At 38.3% G+C, this 20,303-nt stretch overlaps 1 protein-coding gene across 1 annotated transcript; it reads left to right on the forward strand.

The window, feature by feature from the left end:
- The first annotated feature begins 1,067 nt into the window (after positions 1 to 1,067).
- On the forward strand, positions 1,068 to 20,148 carry LOC120336603 (glycine amidinotransferase, mitochondrial-like). Its single transcript, XM_039404321.2, has 10 exons — positions 1,068 to 1,191; positions 3,011 to 3,091; positions 5,613 to 5,729; positions 6,531 to 6,726; positions 7,786 to 7,976; positions 8,695 to 8,832; positions 15,458 to 15,622; positions 16,841 to 16,904; positions 18,026 to 18,142; positions 19,894 to 20,148. The coding sequence occupies exons 1-10, from the start codon at positions 1,162 to 1,164 to the stop codon at positions 20,001 to 20,003; spliced, it is 1,209 nt and encodes a 402-aa protein (XP_039260255.2). The 5' UTR covers positions 1,068 to 1,161; the 3' UTR covers positions 20,004 to 20,148.
- Positions 20,149 to 20,303: the final 155 nt, after the last annotated feature.

The raw sequence follows: 20,303 nt of genomic DNA on the forward strand, positions 1-20,303 counted from the left end.
AAGGATTGGTAGACTAGTTAGTCCGGTGTCACCTCTACTGATTTGTATGTTAAAATAAAGTTACCATCACTTTCACTGAGCTCGCTACCACGATAAATAGAACTATTCATTATAACAACAGGGACGTGATAGTTTTTCTTGAGGAATTTCTGGGAGCAAGTTCAAGAGTGCTCACTCTCAAGTACATGAGACGCATCTCGTACTTACCTGTGTTGCTTGATCCAAAGTTTTAACCAATAAGTGAAGCGAATTTTCAATTTTATACAATTTTCACGCTGTAAAATTTAAATAATGTTACTTAATTTATTGGTTTAGCACGATGCTAGACGTTTGCGCCTACCTCGAGCATAGGTAAAGCAGCACGTACTGGTCTGCTCAAGATTGGCTAATCACGTGTGTTTCTTTCACGCTCTGAGCATGCGCATACCACGCTCACAGCTCGTGTTCTCAGCCACCTAGACTCAATGCCACACAGACTATACCACTCGTAAAACAAAAATGTTTGCATTGCTAATACAACTATTCGTATCAAAATAGAATATATTTCCGTATTTATACCAGACTGGCGGAAATCCAATTGTGCGGCGCACAATGCAGCATCTCGATGGGTTACCGATTTGACAACGGTATGGGAATAGATAAAAAGTTTAACGGTCAACCGTGCATAAACGTAGGTGAATACCAGCGATTACGTGACCCACGTCGCAGCGCGAACATCGCCGATATTCTCTTATCCCATATGAAAGTTGCAATGACAGGCTTTTGTTAAGGCTCTTGCTAAAGTGAGCGGTCGACATTGTACAGCATTTCTTTTTTAATTTCCAATAATCGGGCAAGGATTACCCGGGCACTGCGCAGCGGTGATGTGGTTTACCTTCATTATGACCTAATAAATATATTATGACGAAACAATATTCTCTGGACAGTTGAAATGCGAATGCAGATCAGCGACTGGTGCCGCGTTTGTCAGATATTTGTTTTAGTCTACTTATTTTGATAAATTTAGGTATTTCAATGGCTGTGCCAGATTAAAAGAGAGCGCATTTCATTTTATACTTTACGTTTTCAGAGCTAGACGATATTATAATCCTACAGGTTATACTGCTGACTTGATTATCTTGGATAAAATTACTCAAGTTTCGAAGAAAAGATCTCGAGAAGATGCTTCGTACGTTCATCACAAACTCCTCCGTGAATATCTTATCTATGACTTGGTAACTATAGGGTTGAGTGCTTCCGATTTTGTAATTAAGATATCCCAAAATACCATCCATCTCCATTTTACCGGTACCATGATTCTTTTCAATTTGTTTTGTATACCTCATGACAAGCTTAGCCTACCTTCTGCGAATTTTTAAGATATTTTTCCTTCGTTCAACCAAAACATGAACCAAAAGAAGTCTGCGTGCAATCATTGAAGTGCTAAAAGTAACGATATGTTAACATCTTTGACATAGTGACGTTCCCGGAATCTAAGTTATTTTTTAAAGCTGTCGCTCGGCTCCAACACTGTGGAAAGTAGCTTTAAAAAAATTCCAAGTGCGATAATACCGCAAGAAAGTGGTTTTGGCCGCCTCATGGATTTCTAGCGGGACAGGGAGGGGTAAAAGTCAGCTGGCCCCGCAACTCATTGTGCGCGTAGGTCTATGAGTGTAATCGAGAGTCGCTCCCTTATATCTGAGAATCCGACCAACGCAAACTATTAATAGTATTTCTATCCGCAGTCATATAAAAACACCCTTCATTTGAATGGCAAAATGCACGAGTTTAACCCAAGATTGCAAATGCCGCGCTTCTGTTTGCAAACTTCATTTAACCAATGCAGTTACAAAAAAAAAACACAAACTGGAAACTGTAACTTGCACAACAGGCAGTGGTCCGCTAAATAAATAGTCAGAGCGTTATTAATATTATTAGGAAAGTTTCTAAGTAGTTCGCGTTATAGATAAAACAAAGTCAACGAATAAATTTGCAAATAAAAACTACGTAAATATAATAATCTATTATACGTTGCAATTAATAAAGGCATTTTATATGTATTTAAGTGTTTTTGAATCCTCATTAGAACTTTAGTTCCCGTTAACCTTACTTAGTGAACTGGGGTTAAATTCGAATTTTTGGTCATTCAGTAACGGGACAAATTGTCGTTAAATGCCAGAAATGATCGTCCGTGACGATATCACAATAATTCACAACTTTTTCAAACGTGGGTTATTTGAGAAACAAATCCTGGTCAGCGTAATCTTTCCCATCTATTTGGGGGCGCTGTTTCGTGACTTGATCCAACCTACCGGACGATCATAATCGACAAAAATATAAAACAATATATCAACTATAAATTCCCCTTTTTTCTCAAAGAAAATTGTTTATTTTTTCCATGTGGCTTGTTTTTGCTAGAAGTTTTAAAAATTGTTGACACTTGGCAGACATTAAATCGGATGATGCCCAACTATCAGCAGGTGCCCAAAAGGCAGCGTCAAAATTTGGCCGATCCAGTGGTAAAATTAAAAATGTTTGTCAACCGGTTCTATCACAAAAGTCATATTTTTCGGCCGGTTCTGTTACATGTTTTTTTTGTAATGCTATACGTTGATCTCATAAAATTCCGTGAGACGGTTTTATAGAACCGGCTGAATCCCACTACTGACTCCATCTCATCCAACTCTATAGTACTACCGTGTTTCCCCGAAATTAGACATAGACTTAGTTCAATTTTCTTTTGAAAAATACCACTAGGGCTTATTTTGGGGGATGTCTTTTGTTTTCATGCATCAAAAACAAAATTACAAAGTAGAGAATAATGAGATTTTCAAATACACAAAATATGAAAACCGATATTCATTTACTGCTAAGTCTTATTTTTTGAGGAAGGGCTTATATTAAAATCATTCTTGAAATTTAGGCTATGTCTTATTTTCGGTAAACACGGTATTTTATCTGAACGTAAAAATCCCCAGCGTCGACTTTATTTTGCCTATTTTTCTTTTACACGTCCGAAATACACGAAAAGAGGGTTTTGCACCGAGGATACGCTCGTCTAATCAGCCAGCAGTCGAAGAGAAGCCAACAAACGGCTGCTGCTCCAATCGAGGTTAGAACACTTATTTTTATTATGAAAGGCGTAAAAGTTTGACACAATTGTTACTTATCGATTTTAATCGGTAAGTATGTTGATAGGTATTTGTCTGTTAGATGCACGCGATATCTTATGAAGACAAGATTGAATCTGCTCCAGATTTTGCATGTGCATTCATCATATGTCGTACCAGAATCCTATTGATTTTGGATGAATCATGTCGTATAATTAGCGAGTTATTATTTAATTAGTGATGGGACAAAAGGTGTCACTATAGAGTAAGAGCGCTGTTTTGGGATCCCCTAACTTTCGATCGATAAGTCTTCGGTCTCTGACCGATATTCTCGTTTGGTGGTTGGTCATTGTTATATCTATCTATGACTGGGGCATGTAGGTGGTCCATAACTTTACCATTTCGATTTTGTTATGAAGTCAGTTCTCAATATATCTTAACCCGATTTGTTGTTTATTAATCAGTACAGTAATTAGGCTTCCCGCTGCTTGTCAGCAGGGAACCTATTGTATTCCTGTGTTTTATTATTATTATTTATTATTATTATTTTTTTTTTTTTTTCAAATTGGTCCTACAAACTTGAAATTCACCTCAAATGTGCAGAAGTTCTCAGCTAGCAATAAAATGCAAATTTTATGCATGACTGACCACGCTTTCACGCTCCAGTGAGCAAAACGCGTCTTCAGTTTTTTTGCAATTTCTCAAAATTGATACATGGTATTGGGTTGAAATTCATAACAATGATTAATGGACATGTTCCGGATACGATATGTCAAGGATACGCATGAGTGACCTCGGCGATACGCTCCAGTGAGCAATATAGGATTTTACATTTTCATCTTCTTCTCGAGAACGACACTACTTAGAGACTTGAAATTTACATCACATGCAGATAATAAGTCCCCCATCATAAATTGCAAATTTTATGCATGACTGACCACGCTTTCACGCTCCAGTGAGCAAAACGCGTCTTCAGTTTTTTTTTTACGCGGGAAGCCTGTTAAAGCTGCACGCAGCTCTAGTTGTAATTGGTTTCGTCGTACATGTTAAAGAACTTAAGCTACTACAGTAAGTATTGTTACTTCATTTAATGCATCTGTTAGGACCAAGGCCAAAACAATATATGGCGATAAATTACCTTTGAAATTTTGAAATTTTTTAAGACTTTATGGACACCCTATGTCCTGAAATGATAATAAATAAGTGACCAATATTATAGTAAACAAAAGCTAATACAAAGTAATATTTCTGTATTTCTCTCCCGAAAGCAACAAAATTCCCCTACATTTCTGTATTTTCGGCAGCTACTTTAATTAATACTAGATTGACTATGATTTGTCTATTTCTTTGACTGTAATGCATAAATCCTTCAAAATCGCTTGTCAGATTTTTAGTAATAAACGCGAATAAGATAAACATAAAATAAAATGCCTAACAGATAACCTAAATATTTTTATGAAAGAGCAGAGCGCAACGAAGGCTTAGAGCAGGCCTGCCCAACGTTTTTCGTCTCGCGGAGCACTTTCAAGTTACGAAATTCGTTGCGGGCCGCAAACGTTTGTATCAATCATTAATACCAGCTAAGCCCTGATTTCGGTGTAGGTAATTTACATAATGCATGAAAGGCAATTTTATTAACATCAAATCAATCAATTTAATAATTGCTTTCTGGTTACTGAGTAGGGCTGGCAAATTATTCGAATTTCAAGTCTAATATTAGAATAGCAGTTTACTATTCGAATATCTGGTAACACAAGGCTTGGACATGACACTTGTGGTTCTTTGACGACCACACGAGAACACACACATCACGTCGAAGTTAAGTGTTATATTTGCATTATATAGTGTTTTTATTCATTCATTTTCAGTAGCTATAATACTGTCTCAATGTTTAAATGAGCACAAATGTCGCGGGAATATCAAGTTTAAATTGGCGGTTTCGTAAAATTTGACACCAATACAAATATTTAATAAAGTAATATATATTACGAAGATTTCTGGACAAATACCCTACATATACTGATTCGTGACCAATATGCAGCAATTCAATTTCATCAGAATTATTGACGGATACGCAGTGACGACATTTCCGAAATCTAATTTAACCAAACATTTGATAAAAAAAAACATAAAAGGACGAGTCCCGGGACCAGTATCAAAGATATTGTTGACTTTTTATTTTACGTTGGCGATAAAGACGGTCAAAGCAGACACGTAAGCAACAATCAGAATGAAATTAATTCGCAAATTTAGGCTCCAAATTCATTCCTATAATTGCGCTCAGCGTTCGTCCTCAATGATCACACAATATCTTTCGAGTTCGCCTGACAGAACGCTCAGTTATGAAGGCACTGGACAAACGGCGAAAAGTGTTGACGACATGGACTACACTAGATTGCTTGACGGGCCGTCTGTTGTACACTCCTGGCTCAGAGTCTTTGTAAAGAGCTGTGGACCACGAGACCCACTTCCCTAGTTCAGTGTGCCAAGGGCTCCATGTTTTTAAACCTTAATCTCATTCAGAAATCAGCCGAAGACACTTGTCCCGTATCTTCATACAATGAATGGGATCCTCTTGAAGAAGTTATTGTTGGAAGACCCGAAGGCGCCTGTATTCCCAGTTTTACTGTTGAAGTCAAGGTAAATTAACATATATTTTTGTAGGATACTTTCAGGTATACACTCCGAGCGAGGCTATATGTATGCGGCTACTGTGAGTAGCTATTTTCGGATTGCTATTGCCTTTGATTTTTACGCACTCGAGCAGTGATCCCCAACTAATGGGTCGCCAAAATTTTTTTCTGGATTGCTTGTTTTTGGGTCGCTTGAATAAAAGGTTGGGGACCACTGCCAATTTTGCCTACCTACACCTGCGAACCCCGTCGTGAAAAGTTACATTTTATGAACAATATTCACAGTGTTACAAAAGCAAAAGTGGAAACAATAAGTCTCGCGCCTTATCTAAATTTAATCACAATTCTAACGAATTACTTGAGCTATTATTTTCAGGTAAAACATCAAACTTTGGTTTAAGTTTGGTTGGGGTAGCATCAGGCGACCAGATTGGATTACCTAACAGGTCGGAATTGGCTCGTCGGCCGTGGTTTGCCCATGTCATAGTTATTAACGAATACTCTGGTTAACGTAAAAATGTTTCGAGTCAAATCCCAGCCCTGAATATTAAGAATTTTAAAATTCTGTCCAACATAGATTGTGGGCGCTCAAGAAGTATGTGTACCAATATGGAGGTTACTAATTTTGTTCGTCTACTTTACATCTAGTTGTGTAAAGGGACTTAAACCTATGGACAAGGGGATATTCACTTTGCAAACACAGACAATCCCCGAACTCGTAGTATGACTAAAATAAGGAAAATTGGAATAAAATTATGGCCTAACCTGGTACACATACTATGGGAGTACCGAATGTGTCTATTTATAGGCAAATACAAACCAAGCTTACTGGAATTTCTACGAGAAACATGGCGGGCAACTATTCCCGGAGAAGCATCTTGAACTCGCAGTGAAAGAAGTCGAAGAGTTTTGCAATATTCTTCGACACGAAGGAGTCACCGTAAGAAGACCGGATATTGTTGATTGGGCGAAGGAATATGAGACTCCGGATTTCAAAGCTAAAGGTTCGTTTAGAGCGGGGGTCGGCAACCTTTCGTCGCTCGCGGGCCAAAGTTAAGGTTGCAAGTCATTGGCAGGCCGCACATATTTTTAGTAAGTTGAAAAACCGAATGGATGGTACTTTTTACAATAAAAATCAAGCAGTGATACATCTATCGAATAAAATATAGATTTATTTCCTCATTGCATCTCATAAAATTCCATTTAAATATTTTCAGCGCCATTGAACCCTTTGCTCTTATAGCATCAACTTTTCTGCGTTTTGTTGCCATTTGCTTAATTATAATTAAATTATATGCTTATTAAACGAGTAATTGTGAAATATATAATTGTTAGGTTATAATATAATTTAGTCTAAAGAATATATTCGTCAAAACGAATGTTTTGTTACTATAATGTATTGAAGCGTCGCGGGCCGGATTATAGTGCCCCGCGGGCATCATACAGTTTTTATATTTATCCCGGTTGTCAGGAAAACCGATAAGACAGCTTAATTATATGGCAAACCACGGCCTCTCGTCCGGTTACCAGTCCATGTCGGAAATCGGATTAGTTAGACAGTTATTTGTTTTCAGATGCATGAACTTAATTTCTAGTAATGGGCCTGCGATCACATTAACCACCTTACCGCAACTAGGAGTCGAGCAATCCTCTCGCACATAACTGTCCCCATAGATTTCGAACCTGCCAACCCACCCACACAGCTTCCCACATATCGTTAGATGCCAGTGAAACCATGCGCAGAGCTTTGTTCGTAGCTAAAGACTTATAAATATGTCGTATAAAATATAAAGCAACGGTAAAAGAGATATCGGCTTACGTGTGAAGAATAGCAGTTGGGCATTTGCACATGCAGCAAGAGGACGTAGCCTTTGTTGGGGGTTTTGAAATGTTAGAAAAAAGCATTTTTCCATATCATACATGGTATTTTCATAGCTTGAAACGTTTTTTAGAACCTCAAGAGTCAAGACTCTTGTGACAACCCACCGACCGGCTAACTGATACGGTCTACCCGTTTTAAAATATCTCAAAATCAAATTACTAACATTTTTACATAATTTCAGGTTTGTATTCCGCCATGCCTCGCGACATTCTGATCGTCATAGGAGAAGAAATAATCGAGGCTCCAATGGCTTGGCGATCCAGATTCTTTGAGTATCGTGCTTATCGCTCGATAGTCAAAGATTATTTCAGAAGGGGAGCAAAGTGGACGACAGCTCCTAAGCCAGAGATGAAAGACGATCTTTATGACTGCGTGAGTTTCTTGTATTCCGTGACTAGCACCGTTCTTCGATGGCGTATGACGTCAAAAAAAGTTTTCCATATAAAGTTAATAATAAAAAATATCTTCAATACCTAATTCCGTCATCGACTATGACGTCATAAAAATGTCTTCGAGTTAAGTAAATGAATAAAAACTAGTTTCAATATTCAATTACGTCATCAAACATGACGTCATACTATATTTTTCGTGTCACGTAAATAAATAAAAACTATCTTTAATTTCCAATTTCGTCATCAGGTATGGCATCATAAATTTCCATATCTTCTTCACGTTAGGAAAATAGATGAATTATATGAAGTATACGTGATGAGCTCTATTTCTGGTTTGAGTCGTCGATGTGATGATCGCTATTAAAAAACATTGGGCACCGGACCAGACACATTTAGCTGTTGTAATCGTCTGTAAGTGAGTGGGTCGGTGGTCTAGTCGATGAATGTATTCCAGTCTGGGATTCTAAGAGATTCTCCAGAGATCATTTGTTTGAGATGCGAGTCCTTCTTAGTGTATTCCTTGTTTCGATTTTGTTTCAAGCGAGTATTAATGTTCATGTTGGCGGGGTAGATAGCGCCAATTTTGCTAACTTTTAACAAATGTGCACGACAATCAGAAAGCGAAAAAGCAATTAAAACATCCCAGTTTTTTGAAAGGAAAAAAAAATCGTTTGAATTCTAGAATTACCATTACACAGGATTATCCAATGAGCAACGTTCAAGATCGTCACATTCTTGCGTCACAAGGGAAATTCGTAACAACGGAATTTGAACCATGCTTCGACGCTGCCGACTTCATTCGCGCGGGAAAAGACATATTTGCACAAAGAAGCCAGGTATTAAAAAAAATTCTTTTCTTTTATAATATCTTTAAGATTTGGCAAGCGATATTTTATTATTGTGTGGAACAAAGCTTCAAGAGAGGACATGTCTTTTTATTTGACACCGTCTTTCAAAAAAAATTTCGGTTCCGGATCGAATCGGTTCCCGACTCGGATTCCGGATCGGTTCCCGACTCCAACTCTAAAAAACCTAAAAGTCAATCATGAAATTTTGTCCGCCATTACATTAAAAATTTCATCTTTGAATTGTGTGTTTTTCGTATTCCAAAAAATTTGGAATCGGGGTAAGATAAAGTGTGCCGACTCGATTTTGATTCGGCATTTCAGAAAAACGATTCGTTGGGGTCTGGAAAACTTTGAATTGGGGTAAACCAGAAAACAACCACAAAAACTATGTCTTCCCTTATATGAATTTTTTTTCTATTCAAAGCTTGAGTTTTTGTTATTGTGAAACATTTGATATCAGATATTGACAACTCTCAATCCTGGGCAACGCTTTAGGATTCGTTATTTTTTCTAACTTTTATGTTACAATTGAAATTTGAAGTTAGCCTACTGTTTGTTTTAGTTAAAATTTTGGGTGCTTCCGTAGTATTCGTATGAAGATGGCGCACAACATGAACTGATGTGTAACAGATTAAGGTTAGCAGGTCGTGCGCCATTTTGATACGAATACTACGGAGGGGCCAAATTTTGAGCCCCAGTTTTCATAAAAACAACTCCGATTTCCGACTGCTTGTTCACAAAAATTTCGACTAGGACTCTACGCCCAAAGCTATATGCGACTCCGACACTGTCAAACCGCAAGAAATGATAGTTTTTAAAAGGAGGTAGATATTTTTTTTTTCATATTTTAATTTAAAATAGGATGGGGGGGGGGGTTATTCCCGACTCAAATTACTTCAAATCCCGGATATAATTCAATCAGCTGTATTCCAAAATTCATTTTACCAAACCGGTTTTACGTCAGACTGACAATTTTGAACAGCTGTTTGGACTTTGCTCGTGGTGGCGCGATGACATATTGTCTTAACTTGTGTGTTAATACACTGAGAAGCTGTGTGTTTAGTATTTATGGTAACATTCTAACTAAACATTGAAGTATACTGTTAACACAACGGGCAAATTAACTTTGTATTTCAGCATAAACAGCCAGAATCGAATAATTTTAAAAATATGTTTTAAATAATATTTTCAAGTGGAATTATCCTTTATCGGGTATCCGCTCTAAGAGACCCGTATTCTCGGTCGCTCTGTCTGTTCGTACGTTTAGCTCAGTGGTTCCCGAACTAGGGTCCCTGAAGCACTTTCGGAGAGTCCGCGAAACAAATCTGTAATATGGCTAATAGCTTGATAATACAAATTAGGTCCTTAAATTCGCAAATTCACATTTGTCACCTTTTGCTGCTTTGCAATCAGCGTTAAACTGATTCTTCACTTTTTGTTTCGGTCACGCTGCCTCTTTGTGATGTCACATAGCTGTGGGATCACAGAGAGAGTTTAATTCATGTCACCACAAGTTTACTTCAGAGCTACAGCTAAGGCTTCCCCCTTTGCACGTTTATCTAATATCGAAACAGGCTCGAAGTCACACATGTCATTTGGTGTTGCGTTTTATATTCTTTTGTTCGTTTTACTATACGGCGGACTGATTTTTTGTTGTGATCTTTTACCGTTTTGATTTAATGCACAAGGCCGAGAATCAATAAAAAAATTGCTAGGTGTCCGTCATAGAATTTTTTTCAAAAAGTTTGGGAACCACTGGTTAGCTGCTGTATCGTCTAAACTGCTAGGCCGGAAAACGCTGGTTTTCAGGATTCTTGAGGGTGTAAAAAGTGTCTCAAGATACGAAAAATTATTATGTATGATACAGAAAAATGCTCTTTTTTACATTTCAAAAGGGACGATGGCCATATTTTTTCAAAATGTTTTTGAAATAGCAAAATATAAGGTTTTGGACATCCCTGGTTTTGAACTGTTTTTTCGGATGACGGAGGCGAAATTTTATTATGACGCACATCATCCCAAAAATGGCGCTTCAGAAGTATGACGGGTAGAGGCGATATTCACTTGACTAACACAGACAGTCCCCAAACTCGTAATGGAACTAAAATAAGGAAAATCGGAATAAAAATGATGGCCTAACCCTAGCATGGTACGCATAATACGGGAGTACCTAATAAAGCCAGGTTAAAACCTAAAAGCCCGTATCCAAAGTACGTTGCACTTCAAAAAAAAGGAAAGCTGTAAGATAATGTCAAAGAGGTCCATCGTTATCTAGCACGTCATCAGATCGAGTTGTGTATTTTTGGCTTATCCGTAGCTAAAACAAATCGAGTTTTTCAAATTAGCAATGTTTATTTTGTCTATGGCAGATAACACATTGTTTGAGTTGCGTGTAAGATCAAAGTTTGCCCGTTTTAGCAAACGCAAAGTATTTCGAAACAGTACTACGTTTTACAGTAAATAATGTATGCATATATTATATCAGGGGGATCCAAGGTTGCGAGATGGAAGGGCCGCAACCGTTTTTGAGGAAGTCTCGCGGGCCGCAGTTGGAAGCAAAACCCAAAAAAGGAAAAGGATATTACGATTTTACTTACTTTAAATATATTAAATAATGGGAGTTTACTGATATAATCATCCTATTGCTATGTTGCAAGAATGGCATTTTTTTATATTAAGGATATAAATCGTTCTGCGGGCCGAACAGGGCCCGCGGGCCTGGGTTTAGACCACTTGGTATTATACGCATTACAATAATACTATGGAAGTAAAAAATATCATTAATACTATACGCAAATACAAAAACGATGTAGAATCTGAGCACATTCTTAAAGTAAGCATATATAAAATTAGATTGTTGCTCTCTCGGAAGATTTTTTTCGCAAAGACACGCAAAAGAATCATGCTGTGTAATGTCAAACGAGGCCAGGCACTTGAACTTTAGTCAAAACTTTAAACGTGTGGTATTTATTAATGTTAATATACTTTCGTAATTGTTTGACGTCATCTGCTGCTGAAATAATGAATTCGCTGACCCGACGATTTGGATAGTGTTTTCGCGACAAAAATAAATATCCGGACCACAATTTGATGGGCCAACAGATAAAGGTGACTGCTTAATAAAATCCTTCAAATGTATCAACACATTATTTGAGTTGCGCTAAGTTTAAAGTTCGTCGGTTTTAGCACACGTGCTCAAAGTTAGCATGTATTAAATGAGACTGCTCGTCCTATCCGGAGATTTTGTCACAAAGACACACGCAAGAACCATGGTACGTAATGTCAAACGGGTACACCTCAATTTGATAGGTCAATAAATAAAATTGACTTTTGACTGCTTGAATCAAAGCCTCCAAAAGTATTAAACACCTATTAAGAAAATCTGGCTGCCATCGTAATCTATGACTAGACCAGTTGCTCCCAACATTTTTATCAACCTACCCACATTTGAAGAAAATATATTTTGTAAAATATAGCGACCCAAGGAATACGTTCAAATACTAAACATTCTATATAACAGCGTATTTGCTATCAACGAGTTTTTGAAATCGACGCGTGGCTTTACTTTAAATAAGGAAATTAAATGCTGTCAAGTTTTTACGCAGACCCACGTATGCAATACCCAGTTTTGGGTCGCAACTCGTGACTCCTAGGTTGATAAACACTGTCTAGACTTCAACAGTGCGGTTTTTGACTGATTCGGATCTAAAAGAAACCCAATTCATTGTCAACATAGCAAAGTTTATTTTGTCTGCGGCAGATAACACATTGCCGGCGTTGCGTAAAGTCTGAAGTTCGCCGGTTTTAGCAAACGCAAACCCCCCAATAAGTGTTTCGAAACATTACTATTTTCATTTGAGTTGCGTAAGGTACGAAGTTCGTTCGACTTTTAATTAAGTGATCGTGACTTTGGTCACGTTATACTTATAAAAAAAGGTTAAAATTTCACTATTATTTGGCCATTAAAAGCCAAGGCCATCATGTCAAGTTAGGGTTGAGGATTCAGAGAATGTTTCGTTCCCTCCCGAATATTTCGTAACATCACAAAGTTTTTATCACTGTCTATAGACTCTATATCATGACCATACGTATATGAAACGTGTGTAAAAAAATGCTAGGCTGGGCCAGAGAAGGATGGTATACACTCATTACTCATCGATATTAAGATCGGTAAGTATGTTGATAGGTATTTGTCTGTTTGTTTGTTTGTCAGTCTGTTAGATGCACGCGATATCTGAATCTGCTCCAGATTTTGCATGTCCATTCATCATATCTCGGACCAGAAGCCTATTGATTTTGGATGAATTATGTCGTATAATTAGCGAGTTATTAATTAATTAGGGATTGGACACATGGTGTCACTATGGAGTAAAAGCGCTGTTTTGGGGGATCCCCTAACTTTCAATCGATAAGTCTTCGGTCTCCGACCGATGTTCTCGTTTGTTTGTTTGTTTGTCTTTTAAATACACGCGATATCTCACGAAAGCAAGGTTGAATCTGCTCCAAATTTTGCATATGCATTTACCATAGCTCGGACCAGGAGTCTATGAATTATGTCGTATAATTAGCGAGTTATAAATTAATTAGTGATGGGACACACGGTGTCACTATGGAGTAAGAGCACTGTTTTGGGGGATTCCCTAACTTTCGATCGATAAGTCTTCGGTCCCCGATCGATATTCTCGTTTAATCATTGCCCACGTATTATTGGCTTTTACTGTTTACCAGGGGTGTGCAAATTACGGCCCGCGGGCCGGATCCGATCTACCGAAATGTTTCATCCGGCCCACTTGCGTCTGCTAAAATTACGACAATAGTTTTTGTGGATATAAATTTCTGTTGAAAATATCGATGAAAAAAAATCTCATAATGACCACGATTGTTACATCGGTTCACAATTATTGAATAAACGTTAGCCTAGCTGTTGTAACTAAACTGTCGAGCCTCCGACCTAGTGACCCTGTGTTGTCTATAACTGTCCACCACTCAGAAATGTAATTGGTCAGCCATGTTGTATACCTTTAAAGTAATATTTTATTACTATGAAATGTTAGTTAATTTTTCAAGTTATTACATTTCCAATATCGCGTCGCACTTGTAAAAAAAATAAGTAAATTTTACTATCAATAGGATGTTAATAGATAGTTTGATCTCGGGCGAAAGAAGAATATAATAGGGTAGCAGTGGTTGCCAAAGTTGACTGAGAGCTAAATGTAGAAGCGGAATGATATTCGCGGGCAGGGAGAGGAGAGCGCCGCAAGGGGCCGGTATTGGGACAAAATTTAACGGTAATCGTACATTTGAACCCATGCCTATATCCGCGGGTTTAATCTATATGCGGGTGCTAAAACCCATGGGTTAGGGTTAGTATGGGTTCAAACATCCGTAAAACAAAAAACGTTTGTTCAAATGTAATGGAACCATATTTAAGATACCAGTATAATTGAATTGTAACGAATATGCACATGCTTGAACTTTGATAATGACGACTTAAATGGCGGTATTTAGGAAGCAAAAATAAAAAAAAACATAAAGTGTTAAACTATATCACTCAGGTTCGATGGGCAATAATAAATCGTTACAAGGGTTGTAATTAAACCGCGGGCCGCGGTTTGGGAACTTCTGACGTATAGGAGTTACAAATTACAATGTCCCATCCATCGATGTCTTATTCATTTTGTTGAAGCTCAGTAACTTCACAAGGCCACATTTTTTTATTGCTCACAGGTTTCACATATAATGACGTAACATATTCATAGAATATAATCACATTGTCCCCTTATCCGATGAGCTAGACTCTATTTTTAAAGTCATAAAGTCGTTCTGCCATTTAAAATTGGCATCAATAAGCTACGACAGAATGTGGCGCTCCAGAAGTGTGTGTACCAATATGGAGGTAACTAATTTTGTTCGCCTACTTTACATCAAAGTTATGAAACTCATGGCCAGAGGTATGTATATTTACTTGGCTAACACAGAGGGTCCCGACTCATATTACAACTAAAATAGGGAAAATCCGAATAAAATTATGGCCTAACCCAGGGGTGGGCAACTTCTCTAGTCGGCGGGCCAGATGTTGGAAAATGAAGTTCTCGGCGGGCCGGATTATAACATGAATAGTATTCAATATCTTAATCACATATTAAGAAAGAAAATTATAAATCGCGTTTAAAGTAAAGTTTGAACTACAAAAAATAGAGACCAAAAACACATAATGAATTTATCATAATGTACTGAAAGTGTAATAATGTAATATCATAATGTACTGATGTACAGTCAGCGGGCTGGTCAAAATCACGTCGCGGCCCGGACTTGTAAACACACTACGGGAGTACCCAATATGTTATGGTAGCGGTTCTCAACCTTTTTTCCCATCGCCTATTTTGGAAACCCTATTCACTATGCATAAAAACTACTTTATTTGTTCAGTCCTCAATGGGTCCTTGACTAGTATAATGCACAAGTCGCACTCAAGCTTTTGTACAGTTTATGTGCGCATAAATGAGCATTATAGTCGTCGTAAATACATCGTAGAACCCCCCCCCCCCCCCCCCAACTCCCTCTTAAATAGGGAACATTTTCATTATTCTATCAATTTATTTCTTTTTCATAGGTTACCAACTATATGGGAATAGAATGGATGCGTCGCCATCTTGAGCCAGAGTTCAAAGTTCACGAGATCTCATTCCAAGACCCGAACCCGATGCATATCGACGCCACGTTCAACATAATAGGACCTGGCTTGGTTCTCTCTAACCCAGATCGACCTTGCAATCAGGTAAGGATGCTCCCGTTGTATGTGTACCAGGTTAGAATTCGGGCATAATTTTATTTAGTATTATTAAATTTTAGTATTAATGAGTTAGTTAACTTGTTGCCACAGTTAGACGCCACCGTTATCAAATTTTATTTAAAAAAGGCTTCTTCGGGCAGTTTCACTTTTGATTGAAAACACAATTATTGAAACGATTACAAAACATAAAACTCACGATTTCGGGATAATCAGAGAAGCGGCACGCTTACATAAAAATGCCGACTTGACACGGGTCGCGGAAAATTTTAATATATTTGAAGGGGTCGCGAGCTTAATAGTGTTCATCACATGTGTTTCATAAATGCTGAACGATAAAGTGAACTTATTGACAGTTATATGCAGGCATGGATACAACGAATATAAATGTATATGTACCTCCGCTTACTTCGATGTTATTGGACACGTTTAGTGGACATAACGATCGTTCTTGTTGTTCTTTGACACGTTTTGAAGAAATCGCTTTTCTCTTTGATTACTGGACCAATTGCCTTGAAATTTTCAGTGGTTAAAGATAAAAATTTTCTTCAGAAGGCTATTACTTTTTTGTTGTTGCTATGACGTCATCAAAATTATTGATATTAGGTGGCGCTACGTGTCCATATATTTGAGCATAGCTCTCTTGTATATTCATAAACGATCGTACGGATCTTTTGTATAAAGCCCCGCCAAAAAAAAACACTTAAAAAAAAATTGTTCAGTTAGGGTGAGGGCTAGGAAAGCAGATTCCGCTGAAAGATCATTTTTATTCCTAACCTAATGACGATCACTAATTTGCTATTTTAAAACGCGGGGGGTGGTGTTTTTCTAAAATCTCACATTTTCGCTTAAGTGTTGGAGCTTTCTACAAAAGATCCAATTGTAATTTGTTATGAGAGTTAATTTCAGTTGTGCAGTGTTCTACACTCTGGGCTCCGTTGTTTATATCCCGTGATTATTACATTATTGTATTGTAATCACTGATTATCATTGTCAACCAACAACGGACTGCATCCGTCCTACTGCATCAGTTACGAGTTGTTACGAGTATCAAACGGTGATTAAATTTAGCTATATTTAGTGACTTAATGAAATTATGTTCTTATGTTTGAGTTAAGATGTGTTTTTAGTTTCTGAAAGCCATGATTTTAGTTGTAATAAATAAACTGTCACAACATACTCATAAAACTATTCGTCTTTCTTCAGATTGAAATGTTCAAAAAAGCCGGATGGAAAATTGTCACAGCTGCAAAACCTGTAATTCCCGACTGTAAGTAAATGCAAATATTACCGAGCCAGCAGTGTTCCCTCTAAGGTGTGCGCGCGCACACAGCTTTCAGAGGCTGCGCACACGCATAGATTTACTGCGCACAGACCTATTTCGATGTAATGTAACAATGTGCTCGGTTGGCAGGTTGAGAAAGTTTGTTGTTGGCCCACTTATTACCCGGTTAGAACACCAAAATTTCTGCGCACACATACTACAAAAAATTAGAGGGAACATACCGAGCCAGCTATGCTCAAATGTATGGACACGAACACCAAAGCGACGTAGTAGTCTGCCCTACCTATACCTGCGGTTACCAACGTTTTATGACTCGTGACTCACCCAGTGACGTATCTACATAAAATGGCGCCAATGGCAAGGTTAAAAATGCGCTCCCTTGACCATTTCCCGACAATGTTTATCGACTGCAGTTGAATTAAGATACGTGTATGTTATTTTTGGACACGTTTAGTGGCCATAATGATCGTTTCAAAATTTTGTTGTTATTGTTATTTTCTTTCGTCATTATCATTGAAAAATCGCTTTTCTCTTCGAATACTGGACCAATTGCTTTGAAATTTTCAGTGGTGAAAGATAAAATTTTTCTCCAAAAGGCTATTACTTTTTTTTTCGCTATGACGTCATCAAAATTATTGCCATTGGCTGGCGTTACGTATCCATATATTTGAGCATAGCTCTCTTGTTTAAGTAATATTATGAGTTTAAATGATTTCCAATTTGAAACTATTTTATTGAAATATTCTACAATTAAAACTTTTTGCTGATTTTGCGCATCTATCCAAACGGCGCACATGGCATGAGCCACACCCTAGAAACGCCACTGGGCCCACTCCGGAGGTTTTCAGCACTTATGACGCTCCTGTTCATCATTCCCGCGGAATTTGTAGTGTTATTTTGATTGATAGAATCCAAATCCCATTATGTTCAAGGTGTGGCTTTGGAATTAAGTTAGCGTGATGTCATTTCGTTTGAGTGAGAACAGAGTTATGCGCGAATAAGCTGCCTTTTAGTTTGGAAACTTTTTTTTTTAGTTTTAAACTCGGATTATATGCGAGGATATACGATAGTTACACCACAAGACTAACCATCTTTCTTTCATACAGCCCATCCACTATGGATGTCGTCAAAATGGCTTTCTATGAACGTTCTGATGTTGGATGAGAAACGAGTTGTCTGTGATGCGAATGAGATTCCTACTATTAAAATGTTTGAAAGGCTGGGTAAGAGATTGTGATTCATTTGTAACTTACGATAGGATATATTTTTATGCTCATCCCAGGGGTGAGAAGAACCGATAAGACAAACATAGTATAGGCTAGGGCTGGGCATTTTCGAATACCTGATGATTTCAGAATCGAATCGAATATTTTTTTCGAATCGAATCTCGAATACTTGGGAGATATATAATTGTATGTGACTTTCTTTTTGTATTGAGTCCTCCAGACACATAAATTACTAGAAACGTAAAATACATCACTCAGACAGATTGCTGAGCGTTCACACACAATAAAAAACACGTTTTCATCAATACCTCACTACAAAAAATAGTCATACGTCAGAATTGCCTTGAAAAATTATGGCTTCAATAAAAAAAATTGAGAAATTTTCCTCGACAATTGGCGGAAAGGAAAAAAACAAGATGGCGGCGATTCGAAATTTCGTTCTGAACCGATTCGAATAATTTACTATTCGATTCGAATATTCGATTCGAAATGCCCAGCCCTAAGTATAGCCAGCCACGTCCTCTCACCAGTACATGTCAGGTATTGGATTAGTTAGCCAGTTATTTGTTTCAGATGCATGGACTTGATGATGAAAGAAGTCGTAACCGACAAGCGATTACGCACTTACACTACGACGGCGAGGAGTCCAGCAATCCTCTTGCACATAACTATCCCTGCATGCGATTCAAACTTGCGAACTTGCGAAGAGTAATCAGGGGGGCGGTGGCGAGCGTATTTCAAACGCTAAGCACGATGCGCCACATCGCCGAGCCGATAAGACAATTTAAACATATGGCGTACCACGGCCTCTCGTCCGGTTACCAGTTCTTGTTGGGTATGTGACCAGTTAGCAAGTTACCAGTATTTGTTTCTGATGCATGGACTTGATGGTGGAGAAAGCCATAACCGACCAGCGGTTACGTGCAACACCCTACGGCGGCGAGACGTCAAGCAATCCTCTCGCAGATAATCGAAAACACGAATCCTCTATGAGTAATCAGAAGTGCAATTAACGATTAGCACGATGCGCCGAGCTAATATTTTCAACTGACATTATGAGTCTAACCCTGACATGGGCAAACTGAAGCCCACGGGCCAAATCTGACCCGTTGGTTGATTCAATCTGGTCCGCCTGATGCTTCCACAAAAAAACTATGACGTTTTGATAACAAATATCCCACGGATTTTGTTGAGATTGCGATTATATTTAGTTTTGACACGAGGCTTATTGTTTTCCACTTTTGCTCTTGTAGCACTGTAAATATTGTTCATAAAGTGTAACATTTTATGTGGATAGGATAGGATTTACATATTTATCCCGGGGGAGAGGAAAGCCGATAAGACGGCTTAACCTTATGGCGAACCCCGGCCTCTCGTCCGGTGACCAGTCCAGGTCGGGTATGGGATTAGTTAGTTATTTGTTTCGGATGCATGGATTGATGGTGGAGGAAGCCGTAACCGACCAGCGGTTACGTGCAGCACCCTACGGCGGCGAGGAGTCCAGCAATCCTCTCGCACATGATCATCCCCGCATGGGATTCGAACCTGCGATCCCACGAAGGGTAATCAGAGATGCGGTGGCGTGCGTATTCCTAACGCTTAGCACGTTGCGCCACATCCCCGAGCCTGTCACACTTACATGGCCCGCTAGTCTGGGTGGGCAAAATTTTTGGCCCTTGGTCTGAAACCGTGCCCACCCCTGGTCCAATCTATATTTTGTTCCTTACGAAATTATTTCTTACATTAAGGTATTCAACCTATCAAAGTCAGTCTACGATATGCGAATTCCCTTGGCGGCGGTTTCCATTGCTGGACAACTGATGTTAGACGAAGGGGAACACTGGAATCGTATTTTTGAAGTAAACACTGTATTTCCGTGTGTGGAATGGACTTTGAACACTTGCCGCTTTTCGTTACGATGTGAACACTGATTATTGTTGAATGGGAAATTTAGCAAATACATTTCTTTCTTCAAAGCCGGGCAATTCCGGTTAAAAAAACGACCTTTTTTTGTTTTTAGGGGGTGATGTTGGATTACAAGAAAATTCTCCAATTTAAAATTTATCAAAGATCGGCCGATAGGGGTGTGGCAGAGGCGTACACGGGAATTCGTTGGGGGGGAGTTAAAAAGTTGTTAACGTCATGATATTACGTGATT

This window comes from Styela clava, chromosome 2, assembly GCF_964204865.1.
Source record: "Styela clava chromosome 2, kaStyClav1.hap1.2, whole genome shotgun sequence".
In the NCBI taxonomy this organism is placed as follows: domain Eukaryota; kingdom Metazoa; phylum Chordata; class Ascidiacea; order Stolidobranchia; family Styelidae; genus Styela; species Styela clava.